The sequence below is a fragment of the Anolis sagrei genome, chromosome 3, assembly GCF_037176765.1.
Source record: "Anolis sagrei isolate rAnoSag1 chromosome 3, rAnoSag1.mat, whole genome shotgun sequence".
Taxonomy (NCBI): domain Eukaryota; kingdom Metazoa; phylum Chordata; class Lepidosauria; order Squamata; family Dactyloidae; genus Anolis; species Anolis sagrei.
Genome location: NC_090023.1, coordinates 233,206,848 through 233,219,337, shown reverse-complemented (window position 1 = coordinate 233,219,337; position 12,490 = coordinate 233,206,848). Strand labels below are relative to the sequence as shown.

The 12,490-nt window shown below is 39.4% G+C and overlaps 1 protein-coding gene across 3 annotated transcripts in view; it reads left to right on the top strand.

The window, feature by feature from the left end:
- PAX3 (paired box 3) overlaps positions 1-12,490 on the top strand; it is a 146,935-nt gene that overhangs the window by 116,139 nt on the left and 18,306 nt on the right. For all 3 annotated transcript variants that reach the window (XM_060767898.2, XM_060767900.2, XM_060767899.2), the window contains 2 exons: positions 4,392-4,557; positions 7,658-7,872. In XM_060767898.2, the coding sequence (XP_060623881.2) occupies positions 4,392-4,557; positions 7,658-7,872 (381 nt within the window). The remainder of the gene's footprint in view (positions 1-4,391; positions 4,558-7,657; positions 7,873-12,490) is intronic.

The following is a 12,490-nucleotide window of genomic DNA, read 5'->3' as shown; positions in this document are numbered from 1 at the left end:
CTTGGGTATTAGTGTAGAAGGAGTTGTCTTCAGAAACTGAACAGAGAATATCTGCTTTCTTTTTGTGTGAATTAATTTTCTAGGGGGAATCTTTCCACTTTTTGCAGTCTTTTGCAGTCTTTGGTTGCCACCTAGACATTTATGTATTATTTTTCTGAACTGCCAGGACTACCAAACTGAAGTTAAAATCTTTAGATGCATCAGACAACCGTGGCCCTCAACCCTTAGAACTCCCATCACTCCCTCAATATCTTTCAGTTTTAAAGGAGAGTGCAATTCCAGGCACTTTTTGCCCTGATACCACACAGAACATCCCAACTCAGCCAAATTCCCCACTACAAATATCTCAAACTCCATTCAGCCCCAAATACTTACATTCCTCCATAACCACTATAAAAATGTGTCTTCTATTTGTTGTCATTTTGGGGAGATCTGTAGACAACATGCCTTCATTTTCTCCTGCAGCATATTTCAAAATGGTGATGGAAAGGAGAGACACATCTTTCCCTGTTACCATTTTGAGATTGATTTCAGAAAAGATAGAGGTACTTAGGCTTGGTGTGTGTGTAAGTGCCTTGCATGGACAGTGGTGATGGGGAGCTCGTTGGAACAGAAAATTGCCCCCAGGTTTCCATACAGTTATCTCTTCCTGAGTTACACAGAAGAGTCAGAGTGGAGCAATGCAGGGTATTTGGGAAAGAAGGTCATGGCATATGTTGGGAAATGTGAGATCTAGTTCAGCATCTCTCAAGCAGTTGGCAAGGAATGAGCTGAATGTCAACCAGTCCCAAGCCTAATCCCAAACCATCCACCTAACAAAGAAGCTATAATAATAATAATAATAATAATAATAATAATAATAATAATAATAAAAACACCTTTATTTATACCCCGCTACCATCTCCCGAAGGACTCGGTGTGGCTTACAAGAGGCCGAGTCCAAATACATCAGTAAAAAAGCAACAACAACAATACAGACAATAAATAAACTTATAAACAAAGCAATAAACAGTAACAATAACACCACGACGCATTAAAAACCAATGGCGGGCCAATTGTAATAATTAAAAATTTAAAAAATGCTGGGCATGACAAGGTGACATCTAACTAGGATGGGTATTTGGAGCTTCCCTTGGAGCTACAACGGACCATTCTTCTCCCTGGATCACAGCAGCATGGCTAACTGGTGTTCAAGCAGGTGTGTTTCGTTTGCTGCAGAATGGAGTACCTGACCTTCCACCCAAACTCATTGATCCACTATCTAGCAAAGATTATTTGTGCATAGTTAAATACATGGAAGAAAACAATGAATGCATGCTAAATTGGTGCAAAAACAGGATGACTATGGGGACACAATAAGCAAGAAGTCACTGTAATATAAACTAGCAATTTGTGACTATAGATATGCAAAGATTGTCTATGACACTGTTGAGCACTTTTAGAACATTCTATTAGTCAATCAGAAGCCACTGGGTCATACAATTTCAACTTTCACAGATCTTCTAAAGACATTCCAGAAAAGGTCTTGACCATAGGCTGAATCTCAAATCCTCCTGAACATTTTTTTTTAAAAAAACTGGACTCAAAAGTGCAAGACAAGGATGGGCTGCTATTGCAAAGAATTGGAAATAGGAAACTTTCCTTCCATAGACTAGTACATTTGGCTTAAGCTTAACCTGATTTACAGTGATTCTCCTTTCCTCAGCAAACTCTGACTATCATCAAAGACTTTGATGGGGCAGGTAACTTTGAGTGGAGACAGAAAATGGGTAACTCGTATCTTTCCACGAGTACTTGTCCTTTTTTGAAAGTGCATAGAGCAAAAAGAAGGTGGAGCATGAGTTAAAAGAAGTTAAGACTTATAAAGTTGAGGAATTTCTAACTACCCCAAACTCTGCGTGTGACTCTAGCGCAGGCACCCTCAAATTATGGCCCTCCAGCTGTTTTGGCCTTTGACTCCCAGAAGCCCTAACATGCTTGTTCAATTGTCAGGAATTCTGCGAGTTGAACAGTTGGAGGGCCACAGTTTGAGGATGCCTGCTCTAGGGATTCAGGTTCCCTATACATGGTATATAGGATGACATTCTAAGTTTACTGATTTTAGAGTCCAAGTTCCAGTGTCCTGCCTTTTGTCTCATTATTTTATCTTCTTCCAGTAAATTCTGGGCTGTTCCCTGTATCTTTACCCCCTTCCCTTATGGATTTTCAACAACCGATCAAATGATCAGTACAGAACTTAAAATACCTGTATTTACTTAAGTCTAATGCACCATCAAATTTAATGCACTCCTCAGTTTTCAAAACCCTGAAACCCAAAAAAGTATTTACCATATTACATGAATCTAATATGCACCCTAATTTTGGGAAGATAATTTAATCAAAAAAGGTGAGCGTTAGAGTCCAGTAAATATTTTAGTATACATATAAAATAAATTTCAGATTGCATGTATGGCTCCCTAATAAAACACTACTCATAAAATACATACACTAACTCCCCCCAAAAATATCATTAGCTGTCAAATACCAAATCATGCTGGACAGAATGTGCAGTATCGGATATCCATTATTATCAGATGTCACAAATAACAATCATAGAGATCAAATGTGCAGAATATATCAGATTTACAAAGAAGGAGTCTGAAGAGAAATTTTATGGTGGAAATTAACTTGTATTCAGTTCCAGATTGGCAAGGAAATTCCAGGAATAATAATAACTTATGATCATTTCAAATTGTTACAAAAATCCCTTCTCAGCCTGAGGCTGTTGTTTCATTCTGGATAACTGCATGCAATATTTCTGGTATAGAAACCACAGAGTCTTTGATCAATATCAGGGCATGCTAGCCAATGCATATGAACTCAAAAACTTCTGCTCAGAAGTATTTTTCAGATATTAGAGATCTATGACTGTAGGAGAGGAAAGATTTCTATATAGCCTTAGGAAACATCATAAATGAAGTTGGATTATCTGAAATATTTTCTTAACCATGAATTGCTGTGGTATTGACTTTGGAGGAAGAATGCAAAGCCCATCATTTGAGACAATCAAATTAGATTGGACAAATCAGTCAAGTATATTCAGCTTTGGCATGGAATAGACTAGATGGCCTTGTAGACCTTTCCCATCTTGGATTCCTAATATTTACATCTTTGCCTTTTTGTTATCATTTTTGCCCTAAGTAGTTTGTAACTGAACAAGGCAACATCCTATTTCCTTGACGCTGGCTGGGGATCCTTTCAAAGCTGCAGTTCTTCCTCAAGGCTCGCCTAAGTGAAATTGGCCTTGACAGTCTGACCGCCTTATCCTAAACAGAGAGTTTCCAATGTGCTTTTAAGGCAACAAGATCTCTCATTCAAACAGGCCAAAAAGGGAGGGGGAAAGGAATACAGCAAGACAATGGAGGTTAGTTTGCTCTAAACAGAGTCTGGGCTTTGCAAGGATGAATGCCAAATACATATCAAATCAAAAGACTGGTGCATTGATAAAGACACATCTAATTTAAGCCAGAAAAACATATTCCCCTTGCTGCACTGCTGTATATCAGAAGTATTTATTTAATTTTTGGTCAGTTCAGTGGCTTTGGAAAAAAAGTAAAGGAAAAGAAAAGAGGGAGAACAGAAGGGAGGGAAATGTAAAGATCAAAGGGCATGGACTGAAAGGAAGAGAGGAAAGCGTGGAGCCTCAGGTAAGCTGCAAGATGAAAACCTTGAGGATTTGCCAATGCAACACACACACAGGATCTGTGGGACTGTTTTCGATCAACATCCTTATGGCGTTGCTGTGGTTACACAGTATTGTGATGTTGCTCTTGTATAACTCTTTTGGAGAATAAATGGGCACCATTGTGTTAGCAAAACCGCGCACTAAATGATTAAACTATCCAGGAAACACATAAAACGGACCATTACAATCAGTTTGGAAAACTTCCTTTGGACTATCAATTTAATTCTTGGGCATTTTAGAAATTGTAATCACCAAGGGAGTAGAGCTGTTTTAAAGTGTTGCTCACTTCATTTTCTTAAACATGTGAGAAAAACAGTGCTAACCCTGTCCCTTTTCCAGGGTTCTTCTTCATGTGAATAGAGAGATCTCTTCTCTATGCAGGCACAGCAGAGGGTGACATAGGCAGTCTTCCCCTTGTTCTTATGTTGAAGAAAGTGAGATGAGTGATAACTGAATATCTTCTCTATTGTTACTTCATTCCTGCTCCTTGCCGCTACCTTCGCTGTAAGCAGATCCGGGTTTGGTTTACCATAATTATCCAATCAAGATATAACTAAAATGTGCTGGATAGGGGCTTGTGTATTGTAATGTGCATTTGCAGGTGCTAAATGCACTTGAAATAGGTGGTACTTCTATCTCACATACCTTTCCTGTCAATCACTTCCAGGTCTGGTTTAGTAATCGTCGAGCTAGATGGAGGAAGCAAGCTGGGGCAAATCAACTGATGGCTTTCAACCACTTGATCCCAGGAGGATTTCCACCAACTGCAATGCCAACACTGCCAACATACCAGCTATCGGAATCCTCTTACCAGCCAACTTCTATTCCACAAGGTATTGGAGGAAAAATACATTTGCTTTTAACAGGAGCAAAGTTGTAAAACTACCTTTTAGCTATTGTTTTCAAGGAGGATAATGAGTATGTACTCGTTAGCGCAGGCTGGGAACCAATACTGAAGAATGCCATAATGCAGAGGAAGAAATTATCAAAACTACCTCTGAGTTTTTCTTGCCTAAGCAAACACTGTGAAATTCATGAGGTTGCCATGAATGAACAGGCACCTTGAAAACATATGCAGTAAGCACCTGTATATTGTGTGTGTGTGTGTGTGTGTAAGGAGGTAGGGATATGTTCCTGGTCTGATGATGATTATCAGAAACCCTTCTTTTGTTGTGTCAGAAGCGACCTGAGAAACTGCAAGTCACTTCTTGTGTGAGAGAATTGGCCGTCTGCAAGGACGTTGCCCAGAGGATGGCTGGATGTTTCGATGTTTTAACATCCTTGTGGGAGGCTTCTCTGATATCCCTGCATGAGGAGCTGGAGCTGATAGTGGGAGCTCATCTGCGCTCTCCTCAGATTCGAACCTGTGACTTGTCGGTCTTCAGTCCTGTCGGCACAGGGGTTTAACCCACTGCGCCACCGGGGACTCCATATTAGAAACCCTGAATATGACTGAATGCCATTCAATAACATGACTTTCCAGTCTTGACATACTGTGGAGTTGAGTTGAATCCTAGGGAAGTATCCTCTCTTAAGAATTTACTACATTCTTCAGTGCACCTCTTTGATTACTTCCAGGGGACATTTGAGAAACATATTTCCCAACCATTCTGAGTATTTTTGAATATTATTTAAACCTGCATAAGAGTGCCACTTTCAAAAAGGAGAGGCTCTGCCACTGTCTACCATGACTTCTGTTCTTCCAGGAAGCTTTCTGAATTGCAGCTCTATGGAGAAGTAATAACAAGAATATTTAATACAGAACCCTAACCACTTTCACTGTGCAACTGTTACCAAAGTCCCAATGGGACAGTAAGTTTTACAGGTCAGTTCTAGGTTTCCATAGGAATAAGTCAAAAGTGAACAACATGTGGTTTCCAGAAATAGTATTTTCCACTTCTACTTCTTGGTGTGTGTCAGGAATCTAATTCTTATATTTTATGTTTGATATTTTAGAAACCCGCTGAGTTTCTTTTAATTACCGGTTTGGGGTAATGCACACTTTTATTTCTTATTATAATTGTCTCATTCTTCACTTTCTAGTTTGAATGAACTATAGTTTATCCATTTTGGCAACTTTTCTTCTGAACTAGTAACTGAATGAGTGAACTGAAGCATGCTAGGAGTGATGGTGGAGGGAATGCACAATCCTGAGACTTAACTTTCTGCCATTCTCCCAACTTACCTGTCCAAACTCATCTCCCCTTATGAACCCTCCAGGACTTTAAGATCATCTGGGGAGGCTCTGCTCTCAATCCTGACCTCTTCACAAGCACGTCTGGCGGGGACGAGAGACAGGGCCTTCTCAATGGTAGCCCCATGGTTATGGAACACCCGCCCTAGGGATATCAGATTGTCGCCCTCCCTTTTAACATTCCAGAGTAAAGCCAAGACTTGGCTTTTTGAGCAAGCATTTGCAAGTACAGTGTAACTGACATAGGAAAATGGAACGATTAGACCAGCGGTTCTCAACCTGGGGGTCACGACCACCGGGGGGTTGCCTGGCTATTTTGGGGGGGGGGGTTGTGAGGCCTCCTCTGTTGGCTCCACCCCAAGGGCGCAGTCCTGGCAAGGGCTCCTTCGCGTGAGACCTGGCGTCGCACAAAGCCCACCTTGCCTGCTGTGCACTATCACTCTCTGGCGTGGGTGCGAGGTGGCGAGGGGTCCTTGGTATGAGGCCTGGCCTCGCACAAACCCCCCTCACCCACCTTGCACTTTCACCATTTGGTGAGGGCATCTCGGTGCGAGGCCTGGCCTCACGCAAAGCCCCCTCGCCCACCTTGTGCTTTTGCCATTCAGCGAGGGTGCAAGGCAGGCTAGGAGATCTCACCATGAGGCCTGGCCTCGCGCAAAGTCCCCTCGCCTGCCTCATGTTTTCACCATCGTCGGGACCCTTGAGCGGGTCACAAGGGGGGGGGGGTGTCAGATGGGTCACCTAAGACCATCTTTGACCATGGGACTTCTGTGTGGTAAGTTTGGTTCAATTCTATCATTGGTGTGGTTCAGAATGCTCTTTGATTGCAGGTGAACTGTAAATCCCAGCAACTATAGCTCCCAAATGTCAAGGTCTATTTTCACCAAACTCCACCATTGTTCACGTTTGGCCATATTGAGCATTCATGCCAATTTTGGTCCAGATTGATCATTGTTTGAGTCTACAGTGCTCTCTGGATGTAGGTAAACTACAACTCCAAAATTCAATGCCCATCAAATCTTTCCAGTATTTTCTATTAGAAATGGGAGTTCTGTATGCCAAGTTTAGTTCAATTTCATCATTAGTGGAGTTTAGAATGCTCTTTGATTGTTGGTGAACTATAAATCCCATCAACTACAACTCCCAGATGACAAAATCTCTTCCCCCACCCCAACCCCACCAGTATTCAAATTTGGGCATATCGGGCATTTGTGCCAAATTTGGTTCAATGAATGAAAATACAACCTGCATATCAGATATTGACATTACGATTCACAACAGCAGCAGCAACATTACAATTATGAAGTAGCAATGAAAATAATTTTATGGTTGGGTGTCACCACAATACGAGGAACTGTATTAAGGGGTCGCAGCATTAGGAAGGTTGAGAACCACTGGATTAGACGCTGTGATTGGCCAATGTTTTCAGCAAGGAGATGCTAATGATATATGTTTGCTATTGACTTTGCTATGATTTTATAATATTTTAATGTTTTAATTGTATTTTATGGTCTTGGTACCAACTGTAATTACGCCCCGAGTTGTCTGCCGGCTGAGAGGGACGGTATATAAATATAGCAAATAAATAAACAAATAAACAAATAAATAGTATTTAAAATGGAGGGTCATTTGAAATATGAATACTTCTAGTTATTGTTTGCTTGGTTAATCTTTCTTAACATTGGATTTAGCATGGAGAATGTGGGAGAGTTTGCAAATTGGTTTCTTTTTTTTTCCAGCTGTGTCAGACCCAAGCAGTACGGTTCACAGACCGCAGCCTCTTCCACCAAGCACTGTACACCAAAGCAGCCTGCCTTCAAACCCAGAGAGCAGTTCTGCATATTGCCTTCCAAGTACAAGGCATGGCTTTTCCAGCTATACAGACAGCTTTGTGCCTCCGTCCGGGCCCTCCAATCCTATGAACCCTGCCATTGGCAATGGCCTTTCACCTCAGGTCAGTTCTACTTTTTCAGACACAGGATTTGTTGTATACCCAAACTAAATCGACTGTTCCCCAAGGCCATAGTGCAATGATTTGCCAAATTTAAACCATAAAGTATTCTTTATATAAGCCACATGATTTCAGTTTGCTAGTTTCCTTTTCCCCCTTTCCTACTGACTGAATCAAAAGTCATAGCTTATATTTAGTTTTAGGCAATGTTTTATAATGTAATCATGAAAACTTTATGCTTGTATTCAATTGTCAAGCACTTCTGCTGTGCTGTTTTCAAAGTTTTTTTTAAAGATAAATTCCTCTCATCTTTTTAAACCCCCAAGAATAACTGATTCAGTCTCGATCCTTTGTCAGCTTGTAGCGAAAATAATGGAGAAAATATGTATATATATTTTCCAGCTTAACATAACCCTACAAGTAGAAAACAAGTTTGTCTTGGCTCAGCTGATGAGCAACTCACATCAGGCTGAGCTATAATCAAGTTATAAATACATAAATTAAAAGCGTTACTACTCTCTGGAAGCTTATAACTATACTTGAAGGATATAATTGTTTTCCTAATTTGCATGAGCTTTCCTTGGATGAGCGTGATAATAAATTGCCTTGATAATTGAGTGTCAAAAAGGTTGGGTAAATTTCCTGCTTCTGGCATCTGCCTTGGGGTTGACATTATTAACGATTGCTGAAATATTCACTAGTTTATTTTATTAGTCTGGATTTAGCACAGGTGTTTAGGGGAACTGTCCACTGAATTCTGTGCAAATGTCACAAAGGAGGGGAAAGCAATCTATAATTGCAATCAGCGATCTCTTCAGGCCTTAGATAGAGAGTTTTAACAGCTTTATCTTCTCTCTGCTCTTTCTTTCCCTGTGCGTTTGTTTTTTAAAAAAAACAGAGGGGAGCTTGGAATGACACAAATGAAAAGTGAAAAGACAATTATACTCAATTACACACTAATCACGGACTATCACCACTGCCTAAGCAGTGAGAGGGCATTCTAATAGGCAGAAAATGAGATTTTAATAGCACAAAGGGTGGCCAAAATAACGACTCCTATATCTTCGCCTCCTTCGTTTGCTTCAACTTGTGGTTTGCATCTTGCGAGTACACTTCCTGGTTTCTGCACCACGGTGATAACTCTGTGCAGCTGAAGAGTTCAAAGGCAATGGAGTTGAAAAGAATGAATAGCAAAGGCAATGAAATAAACATTTTTGCCTAAAGGCAAGAGTTCATAAACCCTTTTTTGTAACAGTAAATGTAATTAAGTTTCAGAGATTCCTATAGCACATACTGGGATTCAAAACTTTATGGCTTTAGACCTTGGCAAGGGGGGGAAAATCGGAGAGACCAATCTGAAAACAAGTGGATGCATTTTCCAGTAAGACTTTAATTAAGATTCGTTTTGAAGAATCTCAGTTTTTAAGTGCCGTTTTCAACAAAAGGCTTGACATTTTATTATGCTGTTAGACTCACAGTATGCAGTGTTCCTGTGGTTTAAATATAAAACATTTCTGGGCTTGGAGTTAATCCATCAAAACTAAGCAAATGCCGTTGTCTTTGACAGGGAAATGTTCTTTTCAATTAAAACAAAAATATGACATAGTGGAAAGTAAATTAAGTGCAATTGCAAACATGATCTGTGACATTTGATCTGTCCAAGAGGCATCTTGGATAGGCAGGAGCTGATAACAGCCATCTTCCAGCTAAATCACTCAATTGCTTATTGACCATTAACATAACCAAACGGAGAGACTAGAAGTGATCAAATTGGAACAGGCTGCAGCTCATTGCTAAGAAGGTCTGCTTTCTTACTAGAGGCATGAAATTGAAGGGTTCATTGCTATGGATCAGAGACGCCCTTTCATATTCCATTTGTGGAGCAGTAGGGAAAAGGGGGAAAAGTTCAATGCAAAGCAGAAGATTCATAACAAGATTCAAAGGCCCACTCTTGGCAATACTCAGTATTGTGATTGAGGAAAACCTGTGTATTCCAAGAGAATTTGTTGGGTTCTTTCCCTTTTTCTTATTTAAAGAACTCGTATTAAAGAACTCATATAGAAGTAAAGCAATATTAGCAAAACAGGCATACTTTTTGAAATGTTAAGATGCATAATTCAAAGATGAATAATTCAAAATTTGAAATCATACCCATTAGAAATAGTGAAGGGCCAAAGTGCAAAAACATTCTATCCAGTTTCAGTCAAAACTGGAGGTTTTGAATTAAGCATTTATGTGGCAAAATGTTTCGAAGTCTGATCTCACTGTACACTTGGTTTAGATTTCCATCTATTCCCTTTTTTATATACTACTTGTCTCCAATACACATGGCAACTAACAAAAAAGAAGAAAATACAATAAAACACATATAGGAAAAAACATGAAAAAGATTTAAAAGTATAGAATTAAAATGATTTAAGACAAAGCTTAAAAAGAGTACAACTCCATAAAATTGTATCTTGTTAAAATTAGCTTAGAAAGACTTTCTGAAAAAGAAAGGTCTTAACCTACTGGCAAAAGTACAACAAAGAAGAAGCCATCTTAGCTTATAAGTCGCCATAAGTCAGAAACTATTTAAAGGCACAGAAAGCACATCAATAACTACTGGGGTTATACATACAAGGATTTCTCCACAAGATTTCTCCCTCCAATTAAATTTTCCTTATGTCCACAATTAGTTGCAATGCAGTTATTTAAACATTTAAAAACAGAGTGTAAGCATTCAAAGAAAATGGATAAAGTGACCAAGGGAAAGCAAACACTGCAAATATAAGCATCCTTTGTTTGAATGGTTTATAGTATCTCACTCTCTGCAATACTAGAAATTTGAGGATTGAAATAAATGTTTATTTCAGGTGTTTAGACCTCTTATAGGGCAATGCCCTCATCTCCCACTTTAGCTGCACTCCTGATTTAAAAGCTGGGGTATTATGGTACAATTCATCCAAGCTATGAAGTGGGTTGGAATTCACCAAAAACTTTTTCTAAATAATGCTTGGTACCTTGGGCCAAAGGCAAGATTGCATTTATGTTCCCTTGATTCTGAAGGCAGACTGTGTTCTGCACTGTGTGGGACTAGGGCTGGCCCAAGACATTTTGCTGCCTGAGATAGAGAGCTCATCTACATGGTCCACAAAATCTACATAGGACAAAGCATTGCTGCTTCAGATCAACCCCACATTCTGCCAAGGTGTTTTACACCTCTCTCCTTGAACCATGAAGTAGTTGAATCAGAATCCTGACTATCCAGTCATCAGAATCAATGTACAAGTCAAATTCCATAGTACTCAAACATTTTTATCAACATTCTAGCTTTGCAAGCAGACAAAAAATGTGTAAGCACATGGCTCTCTCTAATCTTGCCTAGAAGCACATGATAATTATTAACGACAAAGATGTAACAAAAATAACATAAAGAAATTAAAAATAACTTCTGAATTCTCACAACAACTACATTCAAATCTCTGCCTGAAACAGCAATTCAACTTGGCTTCATTGAGTTTCTGCTGAGTAATTGTAGATGTCCCAAATATTTTAGCTTTTCCTTGTGAAGCACTTGTTATACCCTTCTAGTAGCTCTAGTTAACATCATCATCATCAACAGCTTTACTTTTATGCCTCACCTCTATCTCCCCGATGGGACTCAGGGCGGTTTACATGGGGCCAAGCCCAGTCGACAGTTAAAACATTGACATGTAGAAAATACAATAATCAATAAAAAAATCAAAATAAGCAACATTGTAACAATAAAACAAGCACCAGACTATTGACTATTTCTGCAACTTACCCAGCCAAATATAGTTATGAGCCATTATCATAACTGTATTTTCCTGTACCAGTAAGAAGTTGGGTTAGAAGACACAGGATACTTTCCAACCTTATAGTTGAGTTCTGTGGATTCACATCAAGATATTACAATATTCACAATCATTCCCTTTTCTAAGAATTCCTCATATAAAATAGAATCTTTTTTATATCATCATTAGCTTGAAGTCTCCCTTCTGGATTGTCCCAGTGTATCCAGTTCTTATCAGTATAGCTGTGAAGTTACTCACAACTTGGCTCCATTCAGATGGCCATGGTTTTAATTTTGAAGAAAGCTTTTTGAAGCAAGCTCTGATTGCTTTTGTACCCCAGTATTGATTGCAACATCAGAAGGAGTGAAACTAGGGCATTAGGACACTAGGGTTTTGAAAAGGCAAGGAAAATGTTGAATGCAAAAAAATATATACACTGGTTCATAGCCATTGTTTCATGATACACTTGACATGCCTCACATTACATATTCTCTCCCTACATAAACAAAGAATTGGAGATGTAGAAACATATATGAAAAGACTTAAATCCAGTCCACACTTATCAGAACATGCATACTTCTGGGTAAGTATGCTTGAGAAATTGTGTTGCTAGAAAAGGAAACTGTTCTGTTAAGTTCCTGTGCACACCAACTTAGAAATAATGCTCCGTGGATTGTTGAAGGCTTTCATGGCTGGAATCACTGGGTTGTTGCAGATTTTTCGGGCTATATGGCCATGTTCTACAAGCATTCTCTTTTGACATTTCACCTGCATCTATGGCAAGCATCCTCAGAGGTTGTGAGGTCCGTGGAACCTACTTCCTA